General features: G+C 42.0%; 1 protein-coding gene across 2 annotated transcripts in view; it reads right to left on the bottom strand.

The window, feature by feature from the left end:
* Positions 1–63: 63 nt before the first annotated feature.
* lingo3a (leucine rich repeat and Ig domain containing 3a) overlaps positions 64–20,588 on the bottom strand; it is a 37,379-nt gene continuing 16,854 nt past the window's right edge. For both annotated transcript variants that reach the window (XM_039812390.1, XM_039812389.1), the window contains exon 2: positions 64–3,491. In XM_039812390.1, the coding sequence (XP_039668324.1) occupies positions 1,608–3,440 (1,833 nt within the window). In that variant the 5' untranslated portion in view covers positions 3,441–3,491 and the 3' untranslated portion in view covers positions 64–1,607. The remainder of the gene's footprint in view (positions 3,492–20,588) is intronic.

Below are 20,588 nucleotides of genomic sequence, written 5' to 3'. Positions count from 1 at the left end.
TATATATATATATATATATATATATATATATATATATTATAAACAGTTTGAAATTAACTTCATAACCAATTCTGCTTAAACTTTTACAAAATGCTATACAGCTATCTTAGGAGGCCTATATTGTTACAAGTTAGCATCCAGCCCTTTGTATTATAGTCGTGATGTCTCCTCTCTGGCTCAGTTTCATTATGACCTTTGTTCCAGTCTGCAAGTTTCTTTATCGCAATTGCATTTTTTCCTGCTCAAATACATCTAGAACCCACTTAACTCCTTCCCCCACTGGTCAGCTTAAGCCTCTCCACTGTCACTTACGCAGCAAAAAACATGAAAAAAAAAAAGTGAACTGAAACCTGATGTGAACGCCCTTCATGATCTGTTGTGTGAACTCAGTGATCTGATGCGTGATAGGGTGGACTGGATATCAATGATTTGAAAAAGAGACTTTAACAATAGAATTACAGTAGAACAGAAAGATCGGATTGATCACTCAACAGTACTATAAACAACCACAAGCATTTCAATATCAATGTTTACAAAATATATAATACATCTTATACAGTATATATCCTACAATATGATCTATTCAACTTTGGGATGAATGCACCCCAACAAATGCTCAATTTACAAATAATACAAATTAGGAAGCCAACATTGTACATGCGTTCATCTTTTTACACACAGTTCTTTTCAGATCAAGAGAGTCGTGTAAGGTATGTACTGAATAACCAATGGAAAACCTAATTGTGCATCCACATGTACTGATTTGTCACCACACGAATGTGCATTGGGTCCTTTAAGTGTAGCTTAACATGTAGAGTCCTGTTTTTGTTTAAAACGGCTTTGATCAACTTGTAGTGGTATCCAATGAGAAGTCACTTCTCTCTACCACAGCATTGCATTGATATTACATGGTGCTTTACGGTCAAATTGGCAGTGTTGCAGTGTCTCTTGGTGTCTAACGTATTCTGTATAAACCCACCATCAGCAAAAAAAACAGCAAAGCCTCTATATTTTTGTCACAATAGTGCTCTAAAGTCCTGACTGTAAATACGTCTAAATATGCAGTATATAGCTGGAGCTATTCAAATACATATTGGCAAGTCCTTGGCATTCATTGAGCACCACGCTGGTATAATGTATTCATGAGTTTGGAGATTGAATCACCTCAGATGGAGCAGAGAGGTGAAGTCCTTCAAAGATGAAGAGGACAGAGTTCCTTGTAGGGAAGAAGGATGGAGTTGGCAAGAGATTTGTCAAGGTTAAAGACTGGTGGGACTCTGAGTGATTTTGTTGCTTGGTCTTTTAACAGTTTATTCAAGACTTGGAGACATCTTTATACCTTTATAATCCAGGTTCCCACTGCACAATAATGTGAACACACAACAAAGTAATATAAATATATCAAATCCATGCAGATTTCCCTTTTCTCATATATATAGTAGTTTCGATAACAAAACCTTGTCTCAATAAAATGTCCTCCTATAAATAACTGCATTTAATGTTTTGCAAGCACAAAGGTCCACTCCAGTTTCCTGTGCCTTTAGCGTTTGACTGCTTGTAAACAGTATCAGGGAAAGAATACCAATGAGAGAAACAGATCCAAATAATCAAATCATTTTCATGTTGAACTTGCGAGCCCCACCCTGTCCTCCACTGGCAGCGGGTCCATCCACCTTTCTGAAGGAATACTCCACTGAGAAATTGTTCTTGTGCTGCCCTCTCCCTCGACTCCACACAAAGAGCAGAATGAAACAGAAGAGAACCACCCCCAGGAACATGATACAGCCCATAGCTGTGGATATAAGGATGGTCTTGAGGTCCAGTGTAAACTTAAGGAAGACTCTGGTGTCGTTCAGATTTGTGTCATTAAGGTCCCCAGCATAGTACGTGCGGTTTGCCATTAGGGCTGCATCTAGTGGCAGCCCACTGACTGTAAGCGTGGCAAAATAGGTGTCATTTCCACCAGCATTGCTGGCTATGCAGATGTAGGTTCCACTGTCTGTTACCTGGGCGTACCGTATTTCTAATGTGCCCTCTGGTAACACAGTTAGGCGGCCGCTACTCTTTGTTGTGATGCGGCGGCGTTGAGGAGAGATCCAGAATATCACCGGTGTCGGCTCACCTTCTGCTTTGCAAATGAATGACACAACCTGCCCCTCGCGGGCAGTTACCTGCTGTAGCTTCCTGTTGCGGATTTTGGGCTTCTGGCAAGTAAAGTGATCAAAGAGAGCTGAGTCAGAGAAAGCGTTCAGAGCCCGTCCCTGCACCTCGACGGGTGTCATACACACTGGGGAGGCGCTTTCGAAATTGAGGGTCTTCCTGCGCTGAAGGATCCACAGCAAGCGGCAATCGCAGGCCAGAGGGTTCCCGTCCAAACGCAGCGTCTCCAGAGTGTTGACAGACTGAAACGCTCCCTCTTCCAGGGACACCAGGCCGTTAGTGGAGAGGTTAAGGAGGCTGATTTGCCTTAGGCCACCCAACGCATACGGCTGCACTGCCACCAGATTTGTGTTGACCAGATGCAGCTCCTTCAGCCTTACAAGGTCCCGCAGCGCCCAGGACTCCAACACAGAGATAGGGTTGTAGGAGAGGTTGAGGCTGGTGAGGTGAGCCAGACTGCGTAGGGCAGAGGTGGGCACAGAGGTGATGTTAGTGTGAGTAATCGACAGCCAAGACAAGTTTAGACCCTGCAGGCTGTGAGGGGAAATGTGCTCCAAAAAGGGCCAGTGATCGATCTCGAGGCCCCTCAGGTTTCCCAGCTTACGGAAGTTCTGGTCCTCTAAGGTGGAGATACTGAGGTAGCGGAGATGCAGAGCCACCAGGTTATGCAGGTAAGACAAAGACTGGCTGGACACAGAAGTCAGGTTGCACCTCTCAATGGTCAGCTCCCTCAACCCAACCAGACCCAGAAAGGCCTTGTTGGAAATATAAACTAAATCATTGTCTCCAACTTCCAGGTTTTTCAGACTTTTCAGGTCTTGGAAGGTGAAGTCCAAAAGAATTACAATCTTATTCCCACTGAGGTCCAATGAGGTTAGATTGGAGAGACGTGAGAAAGCCCCCATGGGGACCAGTTTCAATTGATTACCCCTCAGTGAAAGCGACTGCAGGTTCTGGAGACTAGAAAAAGCATTCGGTTCCAGGACACTGATAATGTTCTCACTCAGGTCCAGCTTTTCAAGACGTGAATATGGAAGAAGGTCCCCATGCTCTACCCAGCGAAGTTTATTCCCACTTAGGTCCAGGGTCTTGGTGTCCAGTGGGATGCCATCTGGCAGTGCTGACAGGCGTCTACCATAACAGGACACAGTCTTGAGTTTTGAAATGCACTCACAACGCTGTGGACATCCTTGACCCTGCGTGGGTAACACTGTGACCATCAGTAGCAAGAACAGGAAAGGCAGGAGCCAGCCTACATCCTGGCCCAGGCTCACCCCCATGGCTCTCCTTTTCACTGGTTCGTCCCGCTCCTGAATCACTGCGTCAGACACCTGAGGAAAGAGAAAAAATGGGGAGAAGAAAAGGAAAGGAGGAGGGCGGAAAGGAGGCCACAAAGAATGAGAGAAAGAGACAGAAAGTGAGACAAATTAATTAAACTCAATTCAGCAGCTATCAAACACTCTAAATGAGTGGAATTACTATTGTAAACTCTAATTGACCCAGCACAGCAGCGAAATTAAAGCTAGAGCTCAAAGATAATCCTCAAAGGAGTCTGCATTCACTTGAAACAGTTCGATTTGCAATGGATGACTGTGCCTTGCAAGCAGTCAGGTTTTAAAATCATATGCCAGTACATACACACCAAAATAGCTATGAGTCAATTTGATATCGGATGGTTGTTTTGCTCTCTAGCTATATCATGCTTTGTAAATGAAAACAGGGAAATTGAAAATCTATTGTATTCATTTGACCTCATGTGAGACATCTTAAAATGCATGAAAAAGGAAAACAATTGCAGCCTCTCAAAAGACTTTAACAGCTAATAGCACTGAAAAATGCACATAAATGGGCCATTTATATAGTGTGAGGAAGTAGAATATTAACAAATAAACTCTCTGTAGGAGGAAATACCGGCATGTAAACAGGATGAATAAAATATGAACAATCCAATCACCAGATTGGATCATATAGCACAGTATATCCAGCCCCTGTGTCTTTGAGTAAATGACAAGGCCAATCGCCATAGCAAAAGACTACGACTCAGTGCATCACAATAGTTCAGGCCATCACATCATCTGCATAAGTCTCTGAGGCATGAGGCTTATCATGAAGAGGAGCCTGACCTGCCTATGGGTTTCATATGACACGTACGGACACACACACACACACACACACACACACACACACACACACACACACACACACACACACACACACACACACACACACACACACACACACACACACACACACACACACACACACACACACAGCCCTCCATCTGCTGGTGGATGTTGGCAGCAGAGTGGTAATCCCTTTATAAACCCATTGTGAAATCGACATTATTGAGTGGTGAGGCTGGCAGTGTGTTAAAACATATTGAAAGGCCACTGTGCACTGTGACTATGACTGGATCACACATCAAGAGATCCCCAAACTAAAATAAGCGCTACAAAGTGATACAGTTGGCCCCTAAAACATAAAAACACTGCACACATACAACCCGTTTTCTAGCCACTACATCATTTACAACAGGAACAAATAACAGACTGCTAAAGATAAGGAGTCCCACCTGCTACTGTTACAGATGACTTCAGTACTCATTTAATGTCCCTCACCTCTACACATGTTCTAATTTACAAGTCACCCTGGCTCAGAGATGAATATTCCCATAAACCAATCTGCCACTGAATGAAACTAACTGTGAGCAGAACTGTCTGACAGCAGACAGGCTTAAAACGAACCAAGCATTGTTAAAAATCAGTTAAAGACACAAAATATTAAATGGTCATATTTTTACAAAGTCATAAGTATTATCAAAAAATGCACTGGTGACAGCAATGCACGCTGCCAACACCCCCACACATGCATACATGCGTCAGACATAGCAGCCTGACACAGACCCGTAGCCTTTCATAGTAAGCACACACATATTTTGTGTCACTCACTGTGGTCTCACAAGAAAAAGAAAAAGCACTTTCTGCGCCAAAAGGCATTCCTTGTGTTTTGGTTCATGCTCTATAAATGAAAAATAATGACAGCTCAGACATTGCTAAATTTATCATTGCACTTCTACAGTATATCAAGAATCAAAATCGAAGCAGCAGAACCAGAAATGTCGTCTTTTTTTATTCCACACATTCTTCTTCCTTGTTAAAACCTGGCAATGCAAGAATTGAAAGTCTGATTGTAAAGTTTAGGATAAAATAACCCTACTTCTCACTTGATTTATTACCGCAGTAAACATTTTCATCATTAGAGTTCATGGTCTCAATTGCTAGTTTCAAGTCTTCTTCATTTTGTAAATTAGGGTCCCATTTATTTAAAATTCACAATGAAGCAGGGCATGCTTTAGGGCATGGGTACACGCCCACCTGTCAATTATTACAGAGGCTTAGCAATGTGTATCCATAGCGCTGTTTACATTAAAATAGCTGTAAACTCTTTTTGATTGTTGTCCATGTTTTTGTCTTAAAACTTTGACCCACTCACTGTGTTTTCCCTTAATTAAAATTAATTGGAACATTTTGGTTACCAGTAACTTAAGGGAAAGGTTGCCAATTTTCAAGCGGCTCTGTATACTGCCGTACATCCAGATGAACGGCAACAGTGCTCCCTATTTACCCGCTGGCAAAACTTGCGTCAGCCAGTTGAGAATCGGCAAGTTTCCCTCTTGAGCGTTAAGCTTAACATATTGCCGTTAATACCATAGAGGACACTGGCTTAGCCGCGTCATCCTCCCCAGCTCCACCCTCTTGTCCAAATATGGTCACTTCTGGCTCCAAAAATACCAAGAAGTCAAAATGCAATCTCCTGGCTTCAAAACGGTAGTCCACTGGCACTACATCCATTATTTCTTAGTCTATGTGTGCGAGACTGTAAATATTCTACAGCATTAATGTGATGTTTATAAACAATATCATACTGTACAACTGTATGCATGTAGACTTTAAGATGACATTTGAAGGTTGTTAAGATATTTCTGAATATATAAAGTTTAAAACATTATTTTTCTATAAACAGCAGTTGGCCAGTTACTGAAACAGTAACCACAAACTTCCTCTTCCTCCAGCCAACACCCACTTCCCCCACCCTACATTTAAAGATGTCAGTCACATGGGCTGTTTTCCAAACCCATATGTGGTAGCAGTCCCTCACGAATAGGCCCAGAGGCCCCCGGCCAGCTAATGCACCACCGGTCAACAGCTAGGTCTTTCTACTGTATGCAAAATGATCCCCCCCCACCCCCCTCCCCCCGTGGGCATCTGTCCAGTGGGTTACTGTTACCTGGTAGTAAGCTAAGTCAAAAATAACTGTTGTAGTCTTTGATTACGCAGCAGGGGTAGAACAGTGCTCTTCCCTGCTAACCTTAGGCTGAAGCAGGTGACTGAGGGCTGAGCAGAGCTGCTGCTGATGGTAAAGGCACTGTTTCTTCTGAGAAAAGCGTGACTGAACGCCACCTTCGCTCGTGTTGCATTTGTACTTTAATGCACATTAAAGTTCAGTTATGTAAAAGCTCGTCCCGGAAGTCACAGGATGTTCAGCAGGCCGAACTGCACCCGCTATGTCTTGCAGGCAGCGATATATTTTTTTCCCACTAAACCCGCCCTTCAATAGCATTCACACAATAATTGGCCAGGTGTCCTATCCCCTGACCAATCCCCTAACCCTAACCTTAACCACTCGAGGTCAAATGCCTGACCCCAACCAATCGGGCTGCTTCGTAGGGCGGGTCTTGTCGCGGCCATAGTGGGATTCGTAATTTTGCTTGCAGGCAGAATCAATATGCTGCTTTGATATAAACTGCAACGCTAGGATCAGCATTGAAAGGACAATACTGTAGGTGTGATAGATGTGTTGTCATGGAGACGGCTGCACCAACTTGCTGCTGCTTCAAACGCTCTTCCTAGTCTCTTATTTTCCATAGCCGGCTAAACACACCTGTCCACTAGACGCCCACAGCGAGTTTCCCGCCTCCGTGCGCTGACCTTACCTGAATGTCTCATGAGCCACCTGCATGCACAGCCGCTACTCATTTGTTCATAAGCTCTTCAGAAAAGAATCTAGCTTGGTAGTTTTATGCATATCACAGATATTTAATGTTACCTAGTTGCTGTGGTACATGTGTTCTTGCCTGCTTCTCTTGGTGTCTGCATTTAAGTCCTGTTTCCTGTCACACACTGCCCAAAAACTGTGAAAAAAGACAAATGGCTATTGTCTGTCATTGTCAAACAGATGAATAATGTATGAAATCATTGTCAGTATATACTGTGCACACATCCAGCAGCATTAGGCAAGGGGTCAGTTTTCTTTATCTTATCATTTTGTTGCCAGGCAACATTTACTCATCCAGTACTTTCTATCAGAACAACTGCCTGAAGTAATCTTCTATTCTGGAAATGACTCAATATTTTTACACCGGAGTTTCAATCGAATGAATTTTTCCTTTTGAGTGTTATTTATATATTTGGGCATCTCAGCCGTTGACTGTAAAATTGTATATGTAATGACTTTGTAAGGCCAAAGGGCTTAAAGAGACGCTGCCAGCATCATCAGATAGTTTGTTGTGGCCTTCAAGTGAATACATGTTTAACAGAATAAGGTGGTATTGAGCTAGGAGGCTGATAGAGCTTTTAGCAGACATTTTGACTCGCCATTGCAGGACAAGTAGTAGGCGATTTGAGGGGGGGATGCATGCCCCTGCCATCCCATTGTGAGTGAGATAAAAAGAGTTGTTCATGGTGCGGTTGGCTCCGTTTTATTTAAGTGTCCCAGTAAGCCATGACAGTGTGACAGTGAGCCAGTATGCACAATACCAGGAAGCTGATACTGAAGCAGCTAAATTAAGCTAAATATAATTTAAACCTGTGCTTTTCCTAGTGCGACCTGTCAAAAAGTCTGCTGCGAAAAAGGCCTTTGAGCAAAGACAGTGTCTTTTTAGGGCCGTCCTATAAACCTCTTTAAATGTAACAGTTACATTTTCTCAGAAAGGTACAATTAAAAGAAAAAGTCACAATGTGTAAGTGTGATCTGTTAGTTGTGAAACACTAAAATTACATGGACACATTAAAGCCCAAACATACTATATATATTTTATATATATATATATATATATATATATATACACATACATACATATACACACACACTGTAAAATCACAACAGCCTGCTTACGTATTGCCAACACGTGGGACATCCTCCACTAGGTATTACAGAAAGAGACTCAAACTGCCATGACAGTGAAAGACACAATGTGAGCACAAATCAAAGAAAATGGCTCCATGCTGTTGTTGTCTGCTCGTGAGATGCTTGAAACTGCAGGTCACACAATGTGATACAAAACTTTGGTGACACGTTTGCAACAAGGAACAAATTCATGAAGCCTAAAGCATTTAAATACTTAAAAGGGAATATTCCTGGCTTAATAAAAAGCCACAGCACTGTCCTATGGCTTCAGTCAAATATGTTCTGGTGTGGAAGCTAGCTATGATTTCCATTTAACATTGAGGAACAATGAATAATGAAATTTGATTGAAAAACAGCTTAATATCTTTTCTTTTGAAATCACTCCTGCGCACAGGAATAAACCTCTGCCTCACAAAACAGTCAGATTACAATATTCAGTACACGTCTAGGTAATGGCATATGTGCGCAGTGATTGCAGTCTTAAGTCAGGAGCTGATCGAAACAACTGGGAATATGATGTTTTTTAAAATTTCACTAAAGAGAGGAGCTGTTGTTGATGCCCCATTTTTCATGATGTCGTACAGTAAATAGCAGCTGCTGATGCAAACAGGCGATACATGTTCCTGAATGTCCCGTCTCGTCTGGATTAAACTTTAGTTGAGCCAAAGGGCATTCTTGACCCTATCCTTAACCTAAGCCATGTTTGTATTTAACTCATGTTTAATCTTTACTATTAAACACTAAGTTCAGAATAGATACAAATTGAATGGTCACCTTTAAAGCACAGATCAAGCTGGTGGATATCGTGATCTTCTTGGGTCTGACTGAAATATCTCATTGTTTTACAGACATTCCTGGTTCCTATCCTTTGGTGACATCTGATTTGGATTTAATCACCCACTGCAGAGCCCTCCTGTCCTGGGCCGTGCACAAACCATGCCATTTTGTAATGTTTCCAGTCGAATGCTTTTACTGAAATTGCTGTTTTTAGTTTGTTTCTGATCTTTGTGCTACAAAATTAAAGATGAGAACTGATTGAGCTGATGTCTTCTTCCTTACAGTTGAAGTCTAATCATTTAACTACTTAAGAGGTAAGAAATCATCTAACAATTATAGTCATCCATTTCTCCTCAGGTTGCCAGGTGTCTATTCTGTGCAGCTAGAGCCATCGTGGGTCCTCCGGAGTCTGTAAAGTACAGATGGCAGAGTGGATGACCTGGTATTCACGTGTTCTCCGACCACAGCCCAATTACCATCCAAAACACAGCGGATACCCAGTGAGTTAGAGGGGGAGCGAGAGAAGTGTGGCCTTTCGGCAAAAAAAAAAAAAGCCAAGTGCAGTTTAGATAGCAACAGAGCCAGATTTAGACAGTAAAGTGGGCTGTGAAGCTGCAGGGGCAGGGGGCGCAGTGAAATGTTCTGCCACCTCGCTACCCCCATCTTCCCTACACCACCTCCCACCTCTCCCTGCACAAACATCATTTATTTCTGACACTCCCCTTACTCCAGCTTCTTTTTGTATAAACAGAAGCCATAAGGGGCTTGAAAGACAACCAATTACGCTAATGGGCCTCATGCAAACGCTGTCCTTCTCGGCTATTCAAAATAATAGATTGTGAGGCCCCAACATGTTTTAACATGAGGACATTAGAATGTGATCAGACATAGGGCACTGCTGATGCTCGGCCAAATCTTCCACATCAAACACACCCATACTCTATGCATAAAGCCTCGCTAATATGCAGTATACATATACTACATATACATACATACATACATACATACATACAGTATTTACTAAAAATGTTTCTGTAGTTTTTAACAAACATTAATCAAACAGGAGGAAATAGTGCATTTGTTGGGGACTATTTTTAGCCACGGATTAATACACATTTGGTGCTTGAGTAAGTGTTTCCGGCAGCAGGACAGTGAATGTGGGATGGACTCAAAATAAACTACAGTGGCCATGTTAATTGTAATGAAGGAACAGGTCAGCCAGTTCAACAGTGTGGCTGCAGTGTGTTTTAAATAGTTTGTGGATAACAATGGAGGGTTAGGGTCTATGGCAAAATGAAATAAGTGTTTATTTGGCTTTGGATACACAGAAAATTCTGTTTGTTTTATATATATATATATATATATATATATATATATATATATATATATATATATATATATATATATACATACAGTATCTACATGTGAATATGTGTGTGTGTGTGTGTGTATGTGTGTGTGTTATATAGCAAGAAAGGGCCTGGAAGGATCAACAGCAGCAGAACAGAGGGTGAGACTGCCAGACCGATAGTCATGATGCAGCTGACAAATGAGCAGGAAGCGTGTTTGAGAGTGTGTAGGCGTAGCCAGGCGCTCTCCAGAAAGGCACACAGGCCGAGGCATAACATCCACAAAAGCTCCTCAAATGGCTGCTCACGCTGATTTCAACCATGCCCACTCATTGCGCTTTACATAAGAGAAAAAAACTGTGTGTGTGTGTGTGTGTGTTGCCACTAGAGAAAACACATTACTCATGTACACTGAGGAAAGCCATCGTCAGTGTCCATCAATCTGTGTAGGGAGACCCTGAAGCCCCTGGTAGTGCATGGTCCAGGGAACACACACATACTCACACAAGCCATTACACACACTCACGCTCACCTGATGATAGACAAAGGCAGAGAGAGAGAGCGAGAGAAAAGACTGAGTTGCTTGTTCCCTTTTATGACCCGGTAACTTCCACCTTGCAGTCTGGTGATGGATCGTTAGTCCTGGGTGGGCCATGCCACCCACCACAGGCAAGGACACCCAGTCGCTGCGTGGAGAATAGAAAGCTGGGGTTGCTGGTGGGGACTATGAGCATGTGTATGCATGTGTGCATTTACATGGCTATATGTGTAGTATAAAGTGTATGAAGTATTTGGCCTACAGCTGTGGACACGGAGGTGACAGGAAAAGTCAGAAGAAGATGGATGAGGGTCATCTTGTGTAAACAGTTCACTTATTGAATGTGGTTTTGTCCTCCGGCCCTGCATAATAAAACTGCCGCATGCAGTTAACTGATCAAATATGTTGGACATTTTCATGATGACACCATTGCAACGCATGCAGATTCATAAAGAAGCACTATTTTAAAAAGGTGCCGAATAGGGATGTGTAACTGTATGAAAATTTAACCTTACGGTTATAGTGACCAAAATGATCACGGTTTTCAATATTATCGCGGTATTTTTAAAAGTGTGTTCAATATGTTCAGAAAGCACTGATAGGCTTACACAAGCTAAAATTGTTTCAAAAAGTGTAAGTGTTAATAAGAAATAAAAATATAGGCAAAACCTTATCAAAAGTGCAACTTTTAACATCAAAGGAACAAGGGTTCAGCATGTAAACAGCTTATTTGCTACGCAGTGCGCCTGCGCGGCAGCTTCAGGAGACTCGGATGAAGCTGGTAAGGATTAAACACGTGGTTTCCCAGTGTTTCCCACAGGTTTACTTGTGGTGGTGGGTGGCGCAGGATTTGACGGCGCAGCGCGTGATGGCTGGGTTCAGTAATAAACTAGTCAAACAAAGGTTTCTGAACAATGACTAGGCTACATAACATTAACAGATACTTTCAAAATAAATAACTATTTACATATTAAACATATCAGACTAAAAGATCATACAGAGGAATTGTAGCCATGATGTGCTTTGTCAATTAAATCTGGTTGGTTTGTCAAATGTTATGGTTCAGCAGATAATATTTCTGATTACCTGGAGCCCAAATAGGCTAGATGTTATTAGTCTGTGTGGGAAACACTGGTTTCCACACCATGGTAATCCACCGTGATAATAATGATATTTTAAATGAAAACGGTAATTGTTATTGTCAACATTTTTATCGTGGTTTACAGCGGTAATCGTTACATCCCTAGTGCCGAATGGGATTTTAATTATAATAATGGATTACAGTGAGATTCGTAAATTGCACCTCTGTCCTATTCAAAGCATGAGCAGTGAAACCAAAGGACACAAAGGGGTGATTAAGAATGTGTCTTGCCATGTGCCATGAATGTTTAATGAGAACTGTTTCAGGGCTTATAGACGTAAAGGCTTCTACGAATAGGAGCTAAATAATTGAAGATGCTATGCTGCATGGCCATGTCCCACTGACATGGAGACTTTGACCTTACCTGGAGCGACAACAGTCCCATATCCAAAGACATAGAGCGACAAACACATGATACTCTCATACCACTGACAAGAGCACTGATAAACATCATGGACCTACAAGACTGATGGCAGATTGAACACCTCAGTCATATGATACGGTTTCTGATTCTCCACTTCGTATGCATTCACTTTTGCGCTACATTTTAGTTTTAACCAAGGTCTAAAAAAATACAACTGTATATGTGACACATCCTGCCTCTCTCAGTCCAATTTATTCAAGCAACTACACAGATGTCCTCCATTTTTTTTTTTTTTAGACATAATTAACTCCGGTCAGCTTGTAATATGTCAAACATTAAACAAGAGGCACGTGAGCTGCCAAATATCTCACAATAATCTGCATGGTGTTCTAAAAATAACATCTATGCTAATGAGGTCATTAATCACAATGTGAATGTGAGTTACAAGGGCAATGTCGATATGAATGTACCTTCTTTTAAGTACTTAAGGGTCCAAGGTGTGGGAATTTCTCCCATCTAGCATTGAGATCATATATCGCAATCAACTCTCTCGCAGTTCAAAGTACGTATTACAGCTACAGTAGCACTTCACACTTTTTTCTGATGACGCTGGTTTCTTGCTCTTTTCAATATCATTTTTCTTTTTCTGGGCGAAGAAGAAGACTCCTGTTCCTGAAATTTGGATTTTGAATATGTGTGGTCCTCCATGTTTCCTTCTTCAAACTTGCCAGGGCCGGGAAGCTACGATACCCATTAGCAGCATTAGCAGCACCTGATTTTGATAATGGACAACTAAACACGTTACACACTGGACCTTTAAAGACTCATAACAGGTTTCGTTTTTTCCTTATTAATATCACTTTAAGTGATTCAAAATCTAATCAGATCATCTGTTCGTCGAGGGAACTTAGGGATGAATTGTTCTTTAGTTACTGTGTTTACAATCAAATTATTATGCAACATGCCAGAAGAATCTGTACTGTATTTCTTTCTTTCAAATACTACTTTTCAAATGAAGTGTAAAGTAACCCTTACTTAAATGTATGCTGTTTTTGTTAGGTGCACCATCTTTAGACCAAACATATGCTTATTATACTGTGTCTATGGATATTTCAATCTGCTTCTTTGCAAAGGTTGTATATCACAGACAAAAGTGTTCTCACAATTTTATTTAGCATCACCTTGAGTAAGACTGAATCCGATCTGCACAGTTTGATACCAGTTCCAATTGCAAGATATCCTCGGATCAATAATAAAGTTCCCATTCTAGGAAGTTTAAGAGATCAATAAACTAAAAGAAAAGTTCGAAAAGTAACATTCACACGGTGCATGGCAGATGAGATGGTGGGAACAATTAAAAGGAAATTTTAACACTTCCACACAAATGTGGCTTTTTTTAGCTTGATCCTAAAATGATCATGTCTCCTTAGGAGGAGGATTTTGTCCAATTTTCTCATGTATGTCCAACTATTTTTGGAATATATTATATTTGGAATAAAACCTTCCAAATATTTACAGATTATAATACTGCCCTGTTTTTATTAAAACTTCTTCATGGATCATCCAATATGTGTAATGTGAAAGGACGTCCAGGTGGGGCTGCAATGCCTTACTAACTCACTATCCTGACAGGGTCTGACATAGTTTCTTTTTTTTATCAATTTGTACAGCATTTTCACAGCTGAAGGTTGAAAAAAATATTGGGGTTCCTATACAAACACTCCCACCCAATCTGAACCCTCCAAGCACAGTCAGTTTGAGTTAACACAAAGGGATCCGCAGCTCAAAAGAACATTACATTTGATGCCACTCTTTGCAGGGCCACAGGCTTTCACTGTAATGCAGGGTGACACATCTTCGCCCATCTTCCCCCGGTCACATATACACACTCAGGACCTTGAGCAGTGTTATCATTTGGACACACAAGCTAACACACTTTCATTAGCGATGTTCTGTAACAGTAATTCATTACAGTGTGTGCTTCATCAATTTAGGCCCATTACATTAGTGACAGACTTATTTATCCTGTGCTTGTTTATTTCAAGGCTTCATGAGACTTGCGAGCTCACAGTGAATACACTAATGGCGATTACAAAATCTAATTATAGTCATTAATAATTCATAAACAAAATATTTGATATTTTAGCATTAAATGCTTTTCATTAAGTCAACAGTCATTTCTTTTTTGATATGAGAGAAAATATTCCTTAAAAGGTGACAGCTAGCGTTTCACAATGGTTAATGCAGTCCAAATTAAAAATACTGGAGAGAGTCGTCTCCCCCGGCCCCTCCTCCCCAGCGGCGAAGTTCACGGGCGTTGCCAGGTTGCGGACGCTAACCGACGTCCCACAATGTCAATGTTAGCTAGATGCTAGTCCTGCATTGCCAAACATGACTCCACAGCGCAGTGGAGTAGCTAGATGCTGCTATGTTGACGGTTATAAAAGCCTGTGCTCTCGCGGAGCTCTGTACCCGGCTGATAGTCACCTTTGATCGGCTAAACGTGACAACGACGTGGCTTAACGTCACTGAAACAGCCGCTGTACCCAGGTCTCAGTCACAGCCATTATGTTTTCATTTTACACTATCAGTCATTTAAAAAGTGTCTGTGTCTCTTCTTTTAAATGGCAGCCATGTCTTTTTGGCACAAAACTAAACCTTTGCTTCTATGTTCCCCAGCTCAATATCCCAATATGACACATTAAGGAGACATTTCAAGAGTTTTATGTTCTCAGCAAGGTTTTTTTCCAAGGTAAAATGTTCAGTTGAAATCACCCACAGCTTATAGCGTACTGATGTTATACTCCTCAACATGTCCTCAAATTTGCAGCCAGATTTGTAACATTCAAACTGCATTTTAAAACATCCATTTCCCATTAATCTTTTGCATTTTGAACTGCGAAGATAACCCTTACCAATCACTGACAATGTTAGCTTATATCAAGAGACACACATGGCCTGGGAACATAGGACCCTGGGTATATAGGACCCTGGGAACGATGGGATGATCCCAGGACAATATGGGTGTCACAGTTGAACGACGACACCAGTCATCCACCCGTATGTCTTTTCAGCCAGCTCGCCATGTGGACAGGCTGCCATTGGCAGCGAGCGTATTAAATGTCCATCCTCTCTTTAAGCCCCCGTGATCAGAGTGTGTCAGTCCCCCTCCCTAGGCAGCCTCTCAGGCTACTTACAAGACTTCAACAGGGATGAGAAGTGACAGACCACCAGGACAGAGAGGACATAATTGAGGGAATTGGTAGGGCGTATGGATTGTTTGTGCTCAGTGAACAGATTAAAATGTCCATTTGTCCTTGTCCAAATCTAGTTTTTAAAAAGAAGAGGAAAAAAATAGAATCGGTTATTAGGTCACTGGCCTGATCGTGTCTGGCAGTAACTTATAAGTTGATCGAATTATAACAATCCAGTTTGAAGGCATCAGGAGCCATTTAACTACGAGATTTGTGTCCTTGAAAGCACAGTGATCAAATATGAATTGTAATGACTTGGAAACAACATTACTCTGTGACTCTCATAAGTTAGTGTAAATGGCTGGTTGTCAAATCCTTTGCCTTGACTGCTTAAGTATGCATGGCACCTGGCACCTGGCACCTAACCTATTACAACTGTATTTACTCTTTTATATCCATTATGCTGGTGAAATTGAGAACTGGGGACAATTTAACACAGAGCACTTTGGTTGTTTTCCCTCCTTCCCAATTAGTTTACACACACTAGACCCAAATAATGACAATTCATCATCTGGCATCAATGTGTATGGCAAAATAAACAGATACTGGGTAATTTCGCACCCAGTTATCCCATATAAAAGTAAGTCAGAAGTAAGAAATCAAGAAGCAAACTCCAGTCTCACACCTAGTGGTTTTCCAGCCGAGCATAAATACGACCTCAGGTCAATGAGGTAAAGAAGAATCATTTTCCCAAGCTCAAATGACCAGCTACTAATTCAGCAGCCAACTTTAAGTCCTATAAACACAGAGGAGTCCTGAATGTGACCTCATTTCTCCCGTAAATGCACAGCAACTACAGCTGTTTATCGCCATCACAGAAACACTTTGTGGTTTTGACTTAGATTTATGGCACAGAAACAAGAACCAGAAAGACAAAGTCATCAAAAGGTGGAGGTGAGTGTGATCAGTATCTCTGCTGGCATCTATTTCCCGCCTGGCTGGCCTGTCTGCCATCCCTTCAGCCCATGCTCTTTCCATGCCAATTGGCTCGACTCTCCATCACTCTCACACTCTCTGCCACATCCAGAGAGACAGAGACGGGGCCATATTAGGCCGGCATCACACATCACACGCTTATAGTCCTTTCGCACTTCACATCATCTCACACACACAGATTTATGTGTTCCAATTTACGCATGAAAACAGATAAATGCACATAGATACAGAAACAGACAGACAGGCATACATATTTAAACACACACACACACACATACACACACACTGTCCTTAATCTGCAGAGGAATGTGTGTGAGTTGTATATTAAAAGGTTAGTGTCTTGGGGACAACTGACCTTTAGACAAATCCTTTTGTTTACCAACTTCTCTGGATGGAGAGCAGCTAAAGATCGAGGTATAACGGAGGAGGAGATAAACAGAGTATTGCATATCAAGTACAGTGTAAAAGTTGAAACTCTCATTCTATATTCTGAACACTTTTCCTTGTCCTTTTTCAGCTCCTCAAGGTTGAGAGACTTGTGGAAGCATCATACTGTAAGCCTAAATCTGCTGGAGCCTGCTCTAATCCTTCTTGAAGCCCGCAGGCTCTCCATGTCCTTCTCATTGGCTTCATTAAAAGGATCCCTGTCCTTTCTACTTCCCTTTCACTGCCTGCTGCCCACTCATCAACCGAGCCAATTACAACCGGTTATCTGGAGTCAACGAGTAACGGAGAGGGGCCGCACGACTCCTTCCTCTTCCTTCCAGAGGGAGGGTGAGAAATGTTATCTACGCGTAAGAAACAATGCCACTCATGCAGGACTCTAATGTTCATTGTGTAACTTTCAAGTGCATCCATAGAGAAACATCTCTCAAACTTTTTACATGATTGGTGGGGTTAAAGTTTCGGGCGGCAATCCAATACTGCCCTCGAGGTCCCTTGAGAAAGAAGTCTGACTAGCGGAGCGAGCCAGCAAGGGGAGCGGTGTGCAAATTGAAAGTAATCCTCAGGCCTGGCCGGCAGTGCTGCTGGATTCGCATCTATTCATAATTCATCACTCGACAGCAGTGAGGTGAAGAAAGTTCTGGCCGTGTAATAAACCAGGAAGAGACATCTTTGAAAGGCACTGATGGAATCAGGCAGATCAGCCTCTGTGCTGCTGAAGGTCCCAGGTGAAAACAAGCACTTGTTATAAGCAGGAAGACAGACGGAGCGGACAGCTGGAAGTCTGCGTATTTCACATCATATTAGATCCTACAGCTGTCCATCCACACTGTTCCAGAGATTAGCGGACTGAGCCACTGTCCGTCTAACATGAACTGTCAAAAGCCTAATTAGACAGCATCCAAGCATCGCTAGCGAAGACTTTCATAACAGACACCAGTTTTCATCCAATTGGAGCCATTTAAGCTTTTAACCGCATAGCCACAAGGGAGTCAAACTGCTCAGCCCTCCAGCAAGCGCATTCACCAAACCGAAGAAACGGGGATAACTAACTACTAAAGCTTGAACCTGTAATACATTATTTTTTTGTCCATTTGGGGCGCAGGGGAAACAAGCTGTGAGTATACAACAATTACATATTATCTTATCTTATATTAGCTTATCACCTTTTAAGTTGATATGGCGACACAGAGCAACATTAGTATTCTTTAGGTTATGTTTTCGGTTCGGTTTGTCCGGTTTTTTTTTGGTTTCTTTGTCTGTCAGCAGGGTTAGAGAAAAACTAGTGGCACAATTGTCACGAAACTTTATGGAAGGATTTATCATGGGCCAAGGAACAAACAAAAAATACATTTTGGAGTAGATCTGAATCCCGGGGCGGATACACACATTATTTTTCACTTTCGTCAACATTGCGAGATAGGGCGTTTGTTCTGCATTCATGTGGTGCCGGAATAATGGGAAAAATGTGTTCCCGGCATTGTGAGATAGAGCATGCACTGGTGGAGGTCTGTATTTATCTGTAGTTATTAAATATAATTAAATACAATTATAGCTGCTTTATCACTTGCTCCCTTGTAAACCCAGCACGACAGACTTGACCTATAATATCCAAGAAATGCCACTTTGTTTGTAGCTGTAACAAATTCAAAGACACAAATCAATTTCCTTACAATTTAAGCACAAACATAACTGAAGTTAAAAATGTAACTCAGTCATGGGACACAGGAAGTCCTTTAGCAGATTGATACTGACAGTTTTGGAGGACAGCTACAGTCATTCAGGACGACTGATGATGACAGACAAGATGACAGCTCACGGACCACACTCACTGAGCTCAACTCGACCGAAACAGACAATGTGAAAGTTGAAACAAGTTCAGGAATGAAGACAAAACAAACAGGTTTAAGGGCTGTAATTTGCTGCAGAGGCTTTTCACCTTCAACACACATGTTCACAAGTACCCAAGTTCACCGGAATGCTGAAACACGCACAGCTTGTCTAGTGACAACACGTACTGTACACTGTGGAGGTGACTTTGGTTGTCGGGGATGTTGGCCGGACCTGCAACAGAGTGGCCACCCATAGTTATGACACCAGAGTGACCTGAAGGTAAGCAGGAAACAAAGAATGTGAATAAAGTGAAAGCAGAGGATGTATAAAATGATGGAGCCCAAGGAGGATGAGGCAAAGTGAGATGGGGTACTCCAGCACAAATGCCAGCAGGGCTTAAAGGAACACGCCGACTTATTGGGAATTTAGCTTATTCACCGTAACCCCCAGAATAAGACAAGTCCATACATACCCTTCTCATCTCCGTGCGTGCTGTAATGCTGTCTGACGGCTCCAGTGGCATCAGCCCATCACAGAACAGGCAGGTGAATGGTTCCAGTAATCCTACTGCTCCGAATAAGTGACAAAATAACGCCAACATGTTCCTATTTACATGTTGTGATTTGTAGAGTCACAGCGTGTACAAAAAACAACGTAACATGAGACACAGCCATCTTCTAACCGTAAACAAACCGGGAACTATATTCTCAGGCGGAAGAATATAGTACTTCGGCGGAGTGATATGCTCGCAGCAAGCCTGTCTGAGAATATAGTTCCTGTTACCTGCAGGATCTGTGCTGGGCTAAGCTAATGCTGGAGCCGTCAGACAGCGTTACAGCACGCACGGAGATGAGAAGGGTATGTATCGACTTGTCTTACTCTGGGGGTTACGGTGAATAAGCTAAATTCCCAATAAGTCGGCGTGTTCCTTTAAGATTTAAAAGCAATAGTTTGACATTTTGGGAAATTCGCTTATTCACTTTCTTGATTATCTAAGAAGATTGAAACCATTCTTATGTCTGTAGTGTAAATAACAAGCTAAAGCAAGCGGCCGGTTAGATTAGCTTTGCACAAAGACTGCAAACAAATGGAAACAACTAGCTTGGCTCTGTCTAATAGTACCTCTAAAGCTGCCTAATTAACACATTATGTCTGGTTTGTTTAATATATAACAAAGTGTAAAAACGACCCATTGTGGTTTTACAGGGGTTTAGGTGCTGGATAGTTTCGCATTGCCAGACCTTTCTCCACAGCGCTGCGGAGGAGGGTCTGACTAGACCACACAACATTGGGATGGGAGAAAAATGTGCTCTGGTTTATTGCCATTTCTTTAAACCAATCACAATCGTCTTGGGCAGCACTAGGCGCCGGACGGAGCCACGGTGCCGCTGCAAAATAGTCTCACAAAGGAACTTGATTTGGTGGAACGTGTGTACATTCAAAAGTTGTTTTTATTCGTGCAACAGAAACTCAGATTGGACAGATAGTCTAGCTAGCTGTCTGGATTTACCCTGCAGAGATCTGAGGAGCAGTTAACCATAGTCCTCATAAATGGATCGGAGTTTAGAATGCCAACACAAAGAAAGCGGAAGGTGACAGACATCCG

This window comes from Perca fluviatilis, chromosome 9, assembly GCF_010015445.1.
Source record: "Perca fluviatilis chromosome 9, GENO_Pfluv_1.0, whole genome shotgun sequence".
Taxonomy (NCBI): Eukaryota; Metazoa; Chordata; class Actinopteri; order Perciformes; family Percidae; genus Perca; species Perca fluviatilis.
This window is presented reverse-complemented; position numbering and strand designations above follow the sequence as displayed.